Source organism: Pseudonaja textilis, chromosome Z (assembly GCF_049901715.1).
Source record: "Pseudonaja textilis isolate UNSWEBS1 chromosome Z, rPseTex1.2, whole genome shotgun sequence".
Classification (NCBI taxonomy): Eukaryota; Metazoa; Chordata; class Lepidosauria; order Squamata; family Elapidae; genus Pseudonaja; species Pseudonaja textilis.
In genome coordinates, this window is record NC_142008.1 from 36,644,881 (window position 1) to 36,662,672 (window position 17,792).

Below are 17,792 nucleotides of genomic sequence, written 5' to 3' on the forward strand. Positions count from 1 at the left end.
AGTATCAATTATGTAAATCTGGGGATACATTACTTACATAGGTAAAGACATATATACTATTTCTTTCTGTCATTGCTCTAACATTTGCATTCAATATCTTTGTCTAGAATCTATTTAAATTTATGTGGTTTCTCCACAATGTACACCAATTTTGCTTTAATGTGCTTTACACTTTAATTTTGCTACAGACATCTTTTCATTTCTATGGTTCGAATCAGAGTCACATCATTAGCAAACAGTTTTAACAATGCCAACAGAAAAGTGTGGCTTGCCTATTTATTTATTTTGGCTGTTTGTTTTCATTAATTAAAAGAATCTAAGGCATGAAGTTACTAAATTAGAATTAAAACAATTTTAGCATCTTTTCTTATTACCTTTCTATGAGGTGAATATTCATCTACAGTGCTGAAAGAAAAATATGTACAATATTCATTTTTGTAATAAAAATGTTTTCAGTATTGGTGTAGATCTCTACTAAAAAACAGCATAGAATCTAATGGCCTAGAAGTTCAATCTTCACACATTTAATTCAACACTTTTAACAATACACCACACTGATTCTGGCTATGTTACTATCATATATGACTAATGATATCACTTATTCTATATGTTGTTATTAGCTAGTATCTGTAATAGCAATTGTTGTAACAGTAATCATTGGTAGGAACAATATTCTTAACAGTTGTTTACACAAAACTCATCACCTACATAAAAGCTAATCATAAATAAAAGCTAACCCTAACCCTATATAGAGATGCCTCCAATACTGTGCTATTTATTTGGTACAATAAATCAAATGTTATATATTATGCAGTATTATTTTCAGCCAGTCAGTTCTTAGTTGAAAATATTTAATAGTAAATTCTATAATAATTGTATTATATAAATGAAAGTATGTAATTATATTTAAACAAATATAGTTGTGTTCGTATAATAATTATATAAATGCAATGTTTATGTGCGATGGGAAGAAAAAGAATATTGAGTTCTGTTAAAATGTCAAATCGACATTCTGTCGATTTAAGTCCGTGGATAAATCTCTTGACACCAAAAAAACAACTGACTCCATCGAAAATATGAAGTTAATAGTTATTGTGCAACCACTGCTTCATTGTACTCATGCTTCAAAGAGACAAGAAATAAGATTTGTGCACAATAGACCTCAAAACTGATGCAGATTATCCAGTACTCTTGCAGGAAAAAAAATTGTGCCATATAGTAAAAATCTGTTCAAACTGCCTTCTCTCTACCTCTTATGCTGTTATTAATTATTTTTAATCCAACAGCTCCATTAACGAACCTTTTTACAATACTATGGGCTATTAGATTGCAATAACATTTGTGTATCAAACCTATTATTTCAAGTTATTCTCTTGTAAATTATGCAAAATCAGTGCTTCCTATACAAACATTAAATACTTGAAACCGGAATACTTGATATTACAAAAAAACCAGTTATAATGATGAAAAAACTAATTATAACACCCTAAAGAAAGAAATACAAAATAGGACAAAAAAAAAACTTACTGACGACGATGCATTCCGAGTAATTTCTGAAATTCTTTCAGGTCTTTCTCCAATATAGGATATTCATACACATCATCTAACACATTTCTATATATTGTCTAAGGAAAGGGGAAGTTAAGAGAAAAGGGGGAGGAGAAAGAATCAAATAAATATGTGCTACACTTTTTTGCAAATTCTATTAAAGCAATACTTCAGAAATGTTTCATGTTAAGATTTTCAGGTTGGAAAGAGGGCTTTCAAGTATTTTTTTTAAAGAGTCAGTTGGTGTAGTGGTTTAAGGCAGAGAATGTGAGTCCAGGCACAATCAGATAGCATCATGGTGTAAAAGATTGGCTGCAGATTGGCAAAGAAGTGGAACACTGCTGCTTAGCTTTATTTATTCATTCATTCAACCTATATACTAAACATATACTGAAGAAAGCTGAATTAGAGAAAGATTAATGTTGCTTTAAAATTGGAGAAAGGAATTCAATAATTGTGTTATAATGATGCCAGTATTCTGATAGCTTAAAATACAAGTTATTTGAATGCTCCAGTAATAAAAGTCAAGGAGTGTGGTGGAAAAATGGTACATGATTAAGTATAAAGAAGAGCAAGCAAGAAACCAGCTGAATAACTGACAATGGAAACACCAAAGTGATAGACAGCTTTTGCCTTTTAGAATCACCTACTAACACAAAAGGAAATACACAGGAGACTGAGGAAGGCTATAATGGTGGGAAAGATAAGAGGGAAACAGAAAAAGATGATGACCAGCAACAAGATAGATGGACTCAGTTACTGCAGATCTGAGGGGGCAAGTTGGTGACAGATTGTCTTGGAGAAAATCTTTATACGTAGTTGCTAAGAGCAGCTATTAATTTAATGGCACATAATCAATCAAATTTTATGACAACTAATTTATCATCTATATGCTTTCCACAACCGGTCAAGATTTATTATTCTATCTTGTTTTTTGTATGTAAGGCTACCTTTTTCCATTGTGAAAAATTAAGAAAAAGTAAAGGATTTTGTGACCACTCCATGGACATTATATAATAACCCACTATTAGAACACTAGATTCTCTGAATTCTGGAATCTAAGTTAATTATGCACTTTTAGATCATAACAGAAGAGCAGTTATTCTTCATCTAGAATAATGTATTCTTCATCTAGAAGCACCCAGTAGAACTTTCAAGAGGTAACGCGTTATAAATGCTGATCCTATATCCAATAAATGAGTTTACTTCAAGTATACTATTGCAGGTTGCATAGACTAAGGAATGGTTTTGGATTTTTAAAAATTTATAATTACTGTTCTGTATCAGAAAGTATCTAAATAAACATACCATAAGAAACTGCTTCAAATGCTCATCTTCATGCAACCAGTCTTTGTAGAGTGAAGTCCACTGGGACACTAAATGCAAGACTTTTCGTTTTCTGCAGGGAACATCAATGATTTCATCCTTGTCCTGATGGTTCTTAGCACAATAAGTGGAGGCAAATTAAGGTGAAATATTTGTTGTATACTAAGTAATATGTGAAAGCAACTATCTCTTGTCAGAAGCTAAAATTTAGTAAACAAAAATCTTTCTTACATACTAAGTATTGGATGGAAAGAGCTGTCTCTTGTTGGAAGCTAAAGCTTAAAATACAAAAGATAGTAGCATTTCCTATATACATTTAAAAAAAAAAATCTAAAATTTTTTCTCATCTTTTATTTATATATAGCTTTTTTTTTACATTTTCATTCCATCTTCCCTCTAAGATCAGGATAAGCGTTTTCCATCTTATCTCGGATAAACAGAACATTGCAAGGGATTGTAATTTCCCAAACATTAAGTATTAATCTAGGTTGTCTTGTTTTTTTTCTTAATACAGAAATGATAAAAATAAATAAAAGACAAATATAATTAAACAAAAACACCATTAAAGAATCAGTACAAGCTTTTCAGAATGATTTATACAGTGAGATGGGTAGCATATAAACTTTATTAATAAATAATTTATATTTGATCTTAAATTATTAAATTAAAGCTATATTTAATATAACACTGCCAGTGAAATTCTCAAATGCTATTAGGCTATGTTGAAATTAAAGTAATGGCTATATTATTTATTTTATTATTTATTAATTAGATTTGTACTGCCGCCTATTTGCCGTGGCAACTCAAGGCAGCTTACTACAAGTAGAACCACAATTTAAAAACAATAAAACTCATAAAATCAAATAAATTAATATAGTAAATTCACCCCCCACCTCCCCCCAGCAACAGCAGATTACATGAGCCATTTAATGGGCTCCATGCTAGTCTGGGTTCCCCAGGCCCACTGGCAGAATCAGGTCTTCAATGCCTTCCAGAAGAGAATCAGAGTGGGGCCAGTCTAATTTCTGGGGAAATGATGTTCCAGAGGGAGGGGCCACCATGGAGAAATACCTTCTTCTGGATCCCACCAGGTGTATCTCCCTCAAGGATGGGATCGCAACGTTCCCTGCCTCCCCGTTCTGATGGGTCAGATAGATGTGATCAGCAAGAGACGGTCCCTCAGATAACCCGGTCCCAAGCCATGAAGGGCTTTAAAGGTGACAACCAGCACCTTGAATTGCACCAGAAGCAAATCAGCATCCAATGCAGCTCCTGCAGGAGAGGTGATACATGTGCACACCAGGGTCTGCACAAAACTGTGCAGGCTGCTGCATTTTGCATCAACTGGAGTTTCCAGATGCTCTTCAAAAGCAGCCCCATGTAGAGTGCATCACAATAGTCAAGATGGAAAGTGACTAAGGCATGAGTGACTGTGAGTAGGGATTGTTGGTCCAGGAATGGGCTTAATTGGCACAACCCACAGTTGCGCGAAGGTCCTCCTGGTTGTAATCATCACCTACTCTTCAAGCAGGAGTCATGAATCCAGGAGAATCTCCAGATTAAGCACAGGATCTGTTTGGGGTAATGCCACGCCATCCAGGACCAAAGATGGGAATTTTCCCTTAGCCAACAAGCCCCAAACCCAAAGCCAATCAGTCTTGCCAGAGTTTAGTTTCAACCCGTTGCTCCCCATCCAACTCCTAACAGCCTCCAGGCACTGTGAGAGGGAGGACATCACATCACTTAACTCACCATGGCCGAGACATACAGCTGAGTATCATCAGCATATTGGTGATACCTCAGTCCATGGTGGGGGATAATCTCACCCACCAGCTTCATATAAATGTTGAACAGAGTACCGAGCTCTGTGGAACCCTGTAAAGCAGTGGGCGAGGCTTGGATCTCTTCCCTCCTATCAGCACTGATTGAGAGCAGCTGCAGAGGAAGAAAGTGAATCAGGATAGCACACCCACTCCCATCCCCCAAATCCATTCCAGGAGAATACCATGGTCAATGGTATTGAAAGCCACCGAGAGGTCAAGTAGAGCAAGGATGGATACACTACCCCCATCCCGTTCCCATCAGAGGTCATCAAAGAGTGTGATCAGTGACATTTCTGTCCCAAAACCAGGCCTTTTATCCTGACTCATAAGGGTCTAGATAATCCATTTCATCCAGAAACCTCTGGAGCTGCTGCGCAACCACCTTCTCAACAACCTTCCCCCAAAAGGGCAGATTGGAGTAAATTATTTTGTAATGCTACACCTGTCCTTCCATTAACTCTGTATGAAAGTTAAAACTGTCCAACCGGTTAAGTCCAGTGTCCAACTGGGTGAAGTCCAACTGGGTGAAGGCAGTGAAGGCTTCTTAACAAGAGAATAGACCATAGCCTCCTTAAAGTACTTGAAGCACCACCCCCTCTTGTAGGGAAGCATTAATCACCGCCAGAGTTCACCTGCCTGTCACCTCCAGGGAAGCCTTCACGAGCCAGAAGGGACATGGGTCTAAAACATAGGCTTGCATGCATACTCCCTAGGATCCTGTCCATTTCCATTCGGAGAATAGGATCAAACTGTTCCCAAATAATGGGGCAAGAGCCTGCCTCAGGGACTTCCACCAGACCAGCAACCATGCTGGCATCTAACTGGGAATGAAGTTGAGCAATTTTGTCTTCCAGAAAATCCACAAATTCTTCAGCACATCCCTTCAGGTAGACCTCAATCTCCTCCTTCTCCAGGAGAATGCAGCTCACCTTAAAGAGGGTCACTGGGCGATTATCTGCAGATGCAATTAGTATGGAGAAGTATGTACACTTCGCCACACGAATCGCCACGAGATAGGCCTTACTAGCAGCTCTTACCCGTGTTTGGTCGAGTTCATCCCTTGTTTTCCGCCAACGGTGCTCTAAACGTCTCCTCATACATTTCATCCCTTTCAATTCCCCTATAAACCATGGGGCACAGTGGGGTCTACGGGTGAGGAGAGGTTGCATGGTTGTATGAAAATTGAGATTAAGCAGTGGTACATAGATGTATCTACTGCAATGATTAATAAATTCTCCTTAACAGGGGCAAAGAAGCTGTGTAGATTTGTCTTTTATCTAATGTATAAAAATCATTCGATACAATTAGGCCTGAATGAATGATTCCCTCTTAGTCTATAGAGAAGGATATTGTCTCAGCAGAGCTTGACATAAGTCATCTGTTGTCATGAACACTGTGTATGTAAGGAGGAAGTCATCCAGAAGAGTTTCTACAAAGGAGAAGAAAAACAAAAACTGATTTTAAAAAATGTACAAAACAACTGGAGCATTATATAAGGATATTATTAATAAAGCTGAAGCTACGACCAATAAGAAAGTCACAATAAATACAACAGCAAAGTTTCAGATAAATATGTAAATCTGAAAATGGATATGAACTTCAAAAGGATATGGGTCTCCCAAAACAAAATACAAAAGATAATTTCTATTTAAAAAGAATTGCTACAGCACATATAAAATTGACTTCAGCTTTTTAAATACTTTACAAAATGTAATGTACTTCATTGAAAGATAACTTGCAATGTGATATTGTGTGTACGTATTCAAAAGCAAGGTCCACTAAATTTAACTAGAGATACGTTAGTAGAGGGGTGATGATCAACCTGTATTAAAAAGCCAGCCGTCAATACACCTCAATCAACATCTAAAAAGTCACATACAACAGATAGTAGAAATACCATGCACTTGGTGCTAGAGACAAGTTCCCTGAAGATGAGCTCCAGCACGAGTCCAAAATATTGAAAGACAAAACCTCTGGTGCCGGTGATAGGCCCAGATTGGATCCTGCATCAACCTGTATTATTTACAATGTCCTATTGTTCCAGTAAAATTTATTTATTTATTATACTTTTATCCTGCCTTTATTACTTTATAAGTGACTCAAGATGGCAAACAGACATTATACAGCAGACATATTATACTTAATATATATAAATATATACTTAATATATATAAATATCATACTTAAGGCTCACAGGCCTGCCATGCATTTAGAGGTCTGTCTTGGAGATGATGAGGGATTGGCCCACCCCAACCATCTGGGTCTCTTTCTGGCCCTCTGCACCCCACCCCTTCCTTGACAGCACCCCCATTCAAATAAATTTGGAACCCTATTTTCTTTTCCTGACTGCTGCCCCGGTATCTCTCCTGCTATCACCTCTGTGGGGGAAGCTGCCTTCACCCTTGACTATTGCCGGCTGGCCTGCCTACTTCTTTAGTGTCTCCCTCAGGTGGGGCCAAGGCCACTGGGGGCTCTGTGAAAAGGAGAAAGAGAAGGATGAGCGGCTGGCTGAGACATCTGAGCCCAGCTCCTGCACAACCTTTGCTACTGATGCTGGTGTTGCTGCTGGGTCCCAAAAAGGGGAGTGGAAGAAATAAAGGTCACCATGATTTTTGCCCCTTTCCCGTCTTAGTTACCATATTGGGGATGGGGGCAGCTGGGGAGAGCTATCAGTAGCCAGAGGAAGCAAGGTTGCCATGAAGCCTAAGAAAGAAGGGGAGGGGGATGTAGAAATCATAGCATAATTCCTAAAAGAAGCTTAATACCATTTTTTTAAAAATCCCAATTGTACCCATACTTCTGAAAATATAAAAATATCCTATTCCTTGTCAACTAACAAAGTTATTCAAAGCCCAGAAAGTAAGGAAATATAGAAAGCCAAAAAAGTTAGATGAGATTAAAAATACCGCTAAATAGAGTTTACATTAACACAATTCTGTTACCTTTTACCTTCCCAGAAAACTATCTTTTCATCCACCATACCCACATTCCAAATTTGCTCTTAAATATTTACTCTTTCCAAAAGGTTTTTACTTTCTAAGTTATTAACTGTAAAGCACATTGATTTCTTGATTTCATGTATATTCTGTATTCTACTTTGTTTTGACCAAATGGAAAATATAGGTAGTCCTCGAGTTATGACCATAATTGAGACCAGAATTTTTGTTGCTAAGCAAGGTGTATGTTTAGTGAGTCGCACCCAATTTACAAACTTTTTGCCAGTGATTATTAAGTGAATCACTGAAGTAAAGTGGATCATGTAGTTGTTAAGTGAATCTGGCTTTCCCCGTTGACTTTGCTTCTCAGAAGCTGGCTGGAAAAGGTTTCAAATGGTGATCACATGATTCCAGGATGCTGCAACAGTCATAAGTACATGCTGGTTGACAAATATCCAAATTTTTATCACATAATCATGGGGATGATAAGGGTGATTAAGTGCGAGGAATAGTTGTAAGTCGTTTTTTTGAATGCATTGTAATTTTGAATGGTCACTAAATGAATGCTTGTAATTCAAGGACTACCTGCACAACTAGAGTAGTCATTAAATATAAAATGGCACGTACATACCACTGGTGGTCTTTACAATAATAGCACGTACATACCAAAGGTGGTCTTTACAATAAACAAACATTAAAAGCAGGAGCAGATCAAATGGATCAATTAATCAGACTAAAGACGTTCACAGGTTATAATAAAAGCTATCAAGAAGGGAAGGGAATCTGATAATCCAGATCTATGACTGAGCGGAAATGGATAAATTCACCCAAAAGTTAAAAAGATAATGAAGGCTCAAAATATTATAGTTTGGGAAAACTGGTGTAATTGGATAAAGAATAGAAACCAGCGGTAAATAGATAGGGAAGGGAAAATATAAAGAGGTTATGGTAGGAGTATTTATCAGATATGGGAAATAAGTATTGGAAAATTGTTTGATAAGAATGCCATCTAAGCAATTAGAAATGTTTATGTTTTATGTTTATTGGTTATGTTTATCTTTTTTGGTTTTGTATTTAATGAAATGTTTTGTATTATGTATATATTTTTTAATGTTTAACAAAGTTTATTTTTTAAATTAAAAAAAAAGAAAAAGGGAAAGGGATCCGATCTGGATTAGGATCTCAGCATTGGAAATTGGAGTTAAGAGTTAAGTCCTACACTGTATGTTTTAAAAAATATACCTAGACCTTTCTTGAAATTGAAAATCATCTAGTTTAATGAAAAGGAGGAATAGGGGTGATACAATAGCAGTGTTCCACTATCTAAGGGGCTGCCATAAAGAAGAGGTGGTTAACCTATTCTCCAAAGCACCAGCGGGCAGGACAAGAAACAATGAATGGAAACTAATCAAGGAGATAAACAACCTGGAATTAAGGAGAAACTTCTTAACAGTGAAGACAATTAATCAGTGGGACAGCTTGCCTCCAGACGTTGTGGGTGCTTCATCACTGGAGATTTTTAAGCCATTTGTCTGAAATGGTATAGCTTGAGTCAGGGAAGTTGGACTACAAGACCTTCAAGGTCCCTTCTGATTGATTGATGAATCTGTATACTGCAAGAATAAGAACCATTTTTCAAATAATATCTCAATGTTTGTTACTCCTAAGATAAATAAATCAATATTTTTACTAATAGTTTTATGTTGGCTGCTGCCTGGCCACCATATATGATATTATTTATCTTCCTAATGAAAAAGAAACCAACTACTTTTCAATTGTTGATGGTTACAATGTATCTATACCTCCCATCGAACTATTTCAAACAGCAAAATTTAAAATGTGATAATAGATAAGCAGAAAAAATGCATTAAGCCTGTGCTATTTTCACAGCCTCAACCATCCCACTGATTTCAAAGAGAGCTTTCAGTTTAAAGAATCAAAAAGCAGTCACTCGTTGGATAGAAAGTACCCTACACTGTAGCCATGAAACTCCATGGTTCCAATTTCCACATCGTTTTGCACACTCCAATTTCAACTGAACTCAACATGCAAGCGTGAAATTGGCTGGATAATAAGACCTCAGGAGGTTTAACTTTCAGGATTTTCTAATCAGCATTTTGAAAAAGAAAGCCGTGTTTCTCTTCAATAAGTGGGAGTGACTCTCAGAATGAATGAAGGAAGGAAGGAAGGAAGGAAGGAAGGAAGGAAGGAAGGAAGGAAGGAAAGAAAGAAAGAAAGAAAGAAAGAAAGAAAGAAAGAAAGAAAGAAAGAAAGAAAGAAAGAAAGAAAGAAAGAAAGAAAGAAAGAAAGATTTTTAAAGACATTTATCTACTGGCACATAGTACTGAAACAAGAATCTTGCTTATTCCTGAAGCAAATACACAAAGCAAATAATTGAAAAAGAAAAAACAGGAGTCATTTCCCACATAAAATGTTAGGACTATAACTATCACTACATGGGACAGAAAGGTAGAAGACTGCCAGACTGTACCCATAAACATCAACTGGCAGCAGAAAAACATGATTAAAAACTCCATTTCTGCAACATATGAATAGCTCAACCAGAGTCTCAACCAGAAATTTAAATTTTTAGATGAAGCCAAATCTAAAACTGCTAAGGAATTGTGGTAGCTTGGCTTTCAGACAAATCAGTTGTCAGCAGATACACAGAAATAAACCCCTTTAAATACCACTTAAAGGATAGAACCAAAAAGAATAGCCTAGATTACACATCCTCCAGAAGCCAATACCGCCAGAAGTAAGAAATACCGCCAAATAAACAATCAGGGAGGAAGTAAAACCTTAATCAAGGAAACATCCAGGAGGAAACCATACTTCTATTAAGACTGGCAATAGCTTTTTGAAAGATGGGTAACTATGCCCAGAGTACGTTTTTGTAAGATGGGCAACTATATATAGAGGTGGGGTGAAGGAGAGCGAAAGAATGAGAATAGCTAAATGTTCTCTGAAGTTTTTTTCTTTGTTCTTTAATGTTCTTTCATTCAGCATCTTTCTTTGTTTAGTTATCTTCCAATATAATGATATTCTTCCTATCTAAGCAAATGTTAGAAAGGAAAACAGCAGGGTCCCCCCCCCACCTTATTTTAAAGTGTCCTAGTTCCACTTTAGTTTATTTTGTGCTTTAAATAAAAGTATCCAAAATGAATTATCATCAATGACATAAAATGATAAGCCACATAAATGCACATGTATCATAATGGTACATACTAATACATATTTGTCAAAGACAACCTTTACAAATATGGAAGTATAATAAAATATTTACTTGTAGATAAGAATACAGTGACAATTTAAATTGCAGGCTTATGTAAAAGCTCATGATGATACTGCACTAGAGGGAATAATAAAACAAATATATTTGCTTACTGTATAATGGTAATACTCATAGACATAAGCAAGATAAATTTTAGTAGGCAAAGACAATTCACAACTGCTAGAGCTGCAATTTCAGAAAGAAAAAGCACAGTATTATTGTGGGGGGGAAACCACTATGCACCCTTCATTGTTCCCTTCAGCCATCTGCTCTAAGCAATTGATCAATGCTACACCTTCATGAAAGAGCTCTTTTATTCTTATGTCAGTCAAGTTACATTTCTATCTTTAAAGAGGCAGAAACTCAGATATGTGCCACCATATGATATTTACTTAGAAGTATTGCTTATACAACTGATAAAGCTTATTCAATTCAGAAATACTTTTTGTGATTTCATTTCACCAAGACCTTAAAACTGATATATTGCAGTTAGTCACTTACGAACAAGATGTGTGTTTATATCCATTTTTAATATTTTTCAGGCTTTATTGCAGCACATTTAGATATATTTTGACTAAACCATCTTAATTTTACAGTTTCAAAGATATATAACAAGATTTCATTTTCACAAGAGTATGCCATTTACTATAATTCTGAAAATATGTACTTCCTTTCTCTAATACATATTCCTCAGTAGTCTCATGTAATTAAAAGTATAAAATATTCAGTCCAATGATAGTTCAGGCTCTCCATCCAGATATATGTATTATTCTCAGCAATTACCAAAGGGCTGAATAGTTTATGTGCAAAATTCAACCTAGCTTGGGTTTTAAATTATTGCATCTGAAGAGCCACACAAATCAAAGACAGCAGAAATCAGATTTTGAAGTTTTGAAATTCCTTACAAGGAAAAGGATATATCATCTTGTTATATGCTACAAATCCTTAAATCAGAAAGAGCAAATTGCAACTTTCTTGCAAACCCCTGCTCTAATTTTGTAATCCTGGAATCCCCAAAACTCATGCTCAAAAAGGTCAGTACCAAGCTTCCAAAATACAAGAGAACAATTTTACATCCTTTTCTTAAAGTCCAAAATAAAATAAGCTTAATGTATTTTAATACTCTATTTTAATACTCTAAAAGATTAAAACAAATATGAGATTGAAACTCTTCCTTCTATAGAGTCATTTTGAAATGAGATGGGTGGCAAATATATTAAATAAATACAGTACCACAGCCAATATACCAGTCCAAATTCTGATGATAACACTACATAAATGAAGAAAGAAATCATAACTTTATTGAATTATTAAATCTTTGAGCAATCTGAGAATTTTCTGTTGATGATTACTCACTTTGAACACTATAAACCAGAACACAGGTATGAAAAACATGCTGTTATATGTATGTATGCTAACTAAAAAAAACCCAACTCTGAAGACTTGTTGAGATATATTGTTAGAAAACATTTTATCTCCAACTGAGTGACAAAATTGAGTGACTGAGTGACAAACTTGAGATAATGATCTGCAGAAAAGTGGTTAAATTTAAAACCTATGTATAGATATTTTCAGATGGAAGAAATGGCTGGAAACATTGCAAAGGGATGCTTTTTTTTTAACTTTGCCATCTTTCACATGCTTTGGGAGGGAAATGAATATAGTCTTTTATTTTTTACAGAAAAACATCAGAGACAAGAAAATCTTTGTATTAAAAACCTTTGAGTACAGAAAACACTGGAAACACTGAAACAAATGTGCACAATGAACACAGTAACGGAGTTGTATTCTCTGCTTAAAAGTAAGGTTTTGTTCTGTTATTTGGTGTATTCATTATTCTTATATCCAGCAGTATTTTTATATATGATGAGTCAAGTAAGCTGGTGTTTTCAAAGCTCAAAAAGATTTCTTGCAGCTTTGAAAATTCTCAATCACCAACTATAAATAGCTGAAAGATGAAAAGGGACATGTTCTACAATCTGTTGTATTTATACATGCAACTTGCTCCAACTTGGAATGTTGGTTAATATGAACAATACATATGTTGAATTTCAAACAAAGGATATCCCTTTTTCAATGATTTCTCTCTTAAAACAGTTCATGCAGTATTTTAAGCATTAAAATATATAAATATATAACATTAAAATACATAAATGAAGGTCACATATCAAATAAGCAAATTTGTTTTAATTAACACAGACAATTGTACTTCTACAACTAAATTTTTTCAGTGGGAACGCCATGTTAATGATCACAGCAAAGGCCAAGGACCGTAGGGAATAGCATTTTTTTAAATGACCACAGCAACTTCCCCTTCAAATGTTTAACTAAGTGCTTTAAAAAGAGGCAATGACTCCAAGAAGCTGATATGAAAGATGCAATATTCCAATCATCCTAAGTGTCTCAATTAGCTATCTGAAATTTTCAATCACCTTTATTTTAAGGCTCAACCAATCAGATAGACATTCTAACATTTTCATAATCCAAAGGACCATCTTCATGGCATTTAATGGAAACATGGTGTTTTTCCCATGGACTTTTCTCGGTTATTTTCCTGGAGTTTATGATTAGTTATCTTGGCTTGCTTTGGAACTCTCAACAATGTGGTTTGTTTTGGTTTTCTGTTTGCCTCATTATTTATTTTTGTGACTTTAAACTGTGCCTAATAAAACAGTGAAGTTAAGTTGAAGGCCTTACCGGACTTTAATATATGTTTTGGGTTTGGGATTATTTTGAGAGACTACGGGTCATCACAATTACTATTTGTTAAGTGATTAAAATGGGGCAAAACTGACTTAACAAATTTCTTACGTAGCAGCATAAATTTTGGGCTCAGTTGTGGTCATAAGTTGAGGACTATCTGTACTCAGTCATCCTGCATGTCTATTTGAAATATTCTTATCCAGTCAAAATCTCCATTCTAGTTCAATGGACTGCTATGAAACTCTTCATATTAAAAAGCTACAATGTCTACTCTCAATTTATCTGGATGAAATTGATATTGATAATAGGTAAATAATTTGGGTTTTGACCGTTACAATATCAATACATCATACATCAATTTGTGGATTCTAGATGTGAATGCGTACACCTCTGAATATAGGACTGCAGAAAAAAGTTACTACCTACCTGCCTTCAATTGAGGACCTGTATACTGCACAAGTCAAAAAGAGGGCTGTGAAAATATTTACAGACCCCTCACATCCCAGACATAAACTGCTTCTATCTTCAAAATGATGTTATAGAGCACTGCACACCAGAACAACTAGACACAAGAACAGTTTTTCCCCGAAAGCCATCACTCTGCTAAACAAATAATTCCCTCAACACTGTTCAACTATTAAAAAGTGCACACTACTATTACTGTTAATCTTCTCATCAACCCTTCTCACTCATCCCTTCCCACTTGAGATTGTAGGACTGTAACTTTTTCGCTTTATCCTTACGATTTATATTGACTGTTTCCTAGTATGATTTGATTGTTGATTGTACCCTATGACTATCATTAATGTTGTACATTATGATTCTTGATTTTTAACAAATGTATCTTTTCTTTATGTATACTGAGAGTATTTACAACAAGACAAATTCCTTGTGTGTCCAATCACACTTGGCCAATAAAGAATTCTATGTTCTGTGTTCTATAAGATTGAAACCAACCTTTATCTATAAAATGCTGACAGAATGACAGTGCTGTCTGAAAAAAGACAACTGGATTTTTCTCCACATAGCTTTACTAACATCATTTAATATTTTTAAAAATATGAAACTTTTAAAATGTCATAAATCAAGCAGCAAAATGAATATGTTTTATTTATATATGCAACTTACAGGAATTTAGACAGGTGTGTGTGTGTGTTTGTGTGTGTATGTTTAATTAATTAAACAGTTTAATTAGTTAATAATACTATATAAAACAATATGAAAAGAAAAGAAAGACTTCTGTTCTTTATGGAAAAACTTCAAACTCAGCATAATCAGAATCTAGATAAGATTGTCGCTGTTAAGGTAAATCACATTGCCACATTATTGGCAAAGCCAGAAGCAGAAATAAGAATCAATTTATTAAAATTCTCCTCTAACCTTAAATTTTTACTGATGATACCCAAGCTTTCTGATAAGTAAGTCTCATTATCTATAAAATTAGGCAGAGAGCTTCACCTAGTATTTTGATAAGTATAATAAAGATTACAATTGTGTTATTATATTCAATCATCAATACTACATTTGAGCAAATCTTTCAAAATAAATACTTCAGATCACATGATACTCTATGTGACAGGCAGTGTTTGAAATAGCTACGTGTAAAAGGCATCACTATTTTAAAGGATTTGCACAGCCCTGATAAATTGGCACCAAATAGTTCATTCAAGGGCATTAGTTCATTAAAAAATAAAACTCTACTTTTGAATAGATACAGCAATCTCCTAAAGTTTTCCACATTTTGAATATATTTTGAATTAAATTTGTGTGTATTTATACATCTAATGTACCAATTTAAAATCCCACAGTCTCTGACACAGCAGTTTCTATACACATTCTGATTATGTATATAAAATATACATCAATATATTGGAGTCAAGCTGCAGCTTAGAAATGAAGTATATTCATGAACACAAGATAATTAAAAACACTGAATTGCAATTTATTTAGCATCCAGTTCCTTAAATATTGCAAAAGAAGGCATAATCAGATTGAAACATAGATATCAAGAATGGAATTTTGTATACACACGATCATGTTGTAACTTATTATGATTCCCTTTCTGGCAAATGACATCTGCTTGGTTCAGAGTGGCCATTTACTCAATTTCTCTATTCAGTCAGTGCCAGATCTAATCAGCCTATAGTGAGATCCAGTATGACAATCACAATACATTGAATAGTTTCAATAGGAAAGATAAATATCTGCAGTTCAGAGGTGAATTATGAGCTTTTGGTGCAGTCTGAACTTGAGTGTTTGCTTGCAGACAATTCATTATCCACCTAAGTAACAACTGTCTGATGGTGTTGGATAATGACATGCCTGCCAGCAAACAACCAAGCTCAGACATCACCAAGAACTTTGCATTGAACTGTACAGGTCAGTTCAATGCTCACTCAACTAACATATAAGCATGTTTTTTTTTCCTTTCTCCCTTTTTAAATCATCCTAAATACTTGCAATTATCCAAATAAATTAACTGGAATAAAAACAAAAGTAATAAGGGAGCCAGGTTGGTTTAGTGGTTAAGGCACGAAACTAGAAATTGGAAGACCACGAATTCTAGTCCTGTCTTAGCCATGAAAGCCAGCTGGGGATTGCTGGCCCAGTCCCTCTCTCTAGCCCAACTCAACCCACCTCACAGGGTTATTGTGGGGAAAATTGGAGGAAGAAGGAGTATTACGTATGTTCTCGACCTTGAGTTACCTGTAAAAATAATAAGGGCGAGATGCAGATAAATAAATAAAAGGAAAAAAAGAAACTTGTGATGTATATATATATTCGCAAATAAAAGGAAGTACAAGTTCCCAAATAAGCAGAAATACCAACATTTAAATATCTATTTCAATTATTTCTTCCAACTCTTTAACCCAGACAGATGAAGAAAGAATATCTGAATTAAAAAAAATCCTTAATAATATAGATAGGAGATTATGACCACATCCAAAAAAAATTATCCTCATCCAAAGAATATTACAAACTTCATTGTTATTGTGTTATATCTCAGTAAGTAATTTCTCACTGATATAAAAGATTTTATAATATTTGGGCGGGGGGGGAATAAATATAGCAGTTAATAACAGAAAACTATTTAATTTCTTTTACCTGACATCAATTTATACAATTTGTTCAACAAACTAATAGTACTCACTATTTTGATTTCTAAAAAAATGAAGATATGTATTAGTTTGCTTACTATTCCACCACAATAATTTTAAAATGTTAATATTTAGAGAACTAATTTTAGTGAATGTGTAATACCAACCACAGATCATGGCCTTGTATGTTTGCTAAAACAGATTTAAACAAAATGCCTTATCACAAAGAGTTCTCATATAATTCATCAAGTTCAAAGCTGAAATAATTTTCTGAAAGATTTTTAGGAAAATCTGCTGTATCTTACTAGTATCTTATAAGAAACTTACATAGTATTAAACATTATAAAAATATTCCCTTTTTGAATTAAAGATGATATACAGTACTTTATATATTCTTCTAGTACTATAACTGATAGTATCTGATAAAACATAGGAAGGTTATGAAAAACCTTTGAACTTATTTCATCTAAGATTTCAAGCCTTTTCTCTCAACTACAGTCAGCGGTGACAGGTTTTTCATCAGAGCTTTAGATTCAAACACAAAAAGGTGGTTTAGAATCCATTTGGTTGAGTGGACGTTTTCAATTCTTTAAGCCAGGAGTGTCAAACTCATGGCCCACGGGCCAGATGCGTCATACGCTTCCCTCTGCCCTGGAATTAGAGAAGGGGGGAAAAAGTCCTGATGCATCACCTGACAATGCAAGTTTGACACCCCTGCTTTAAGTTCATGTGGTCGCTAGTTTAGATCAAACTCTAATCCTCTTCTTTTTCATTGCTTATAATAAATAATTTAACTTCATGCATATAAATAGTGTGATCAAGGAATAGCATAACAGATCAAGAATCAAAGACTGCTTCCTATTTTTTTCAAAGCATGTACTTGAAACAGTAGACATTAATAACTTAAACAACAGTTTATTTCAATTTTCTAATGTCTAATATTTGTAATTAAATCTTGGGACCCCAACAATGAATGACTTTTACCGAAGGCTTTAAAAAACTACCATATATCAAAATAGTTAAAATTGAGTTATGTGAATAAATCTTAACTTTTTATGGACTTTCTATATCTTATTAATACATT

General features: G+C 34.7%; 1 protein-coding gene across 2 annotated transcripts in view; it reads right to left on the reverse strand.

Moving 5' to 3' along the window:
- Positions 1-17,792, reverse strand: part of RAPGEF5 (Rap guanine nucleotide exchange factor 5) — a 114,437-nt gene that overhangs the window by 14,456 nt on the left and 82,189 nt on the right. For both annotated transcript variants that reach the window (XM_087916496.1, XM_026706384.2), the window contains exons 12-15: positions 6,048-6,126; positions 2,857-3,001; positions 1,528-1,625; positions 375-405 (exon numbers count right to left, since the gene is read on the reverse strand). In XM_087916496.1, coding sequence (XP_087772622.1) covers positions 375-405; positions 1,528-1,625; positions 2,857-3,001; positions 6,048-6,126 — 353 coding nt within the window. The remainder of the gene's footprint in view (positions 1-374; positions 406-1,527; positions 1,626-2,856; positions 3,002-6,047; positions 6,127-17,792) is intronic.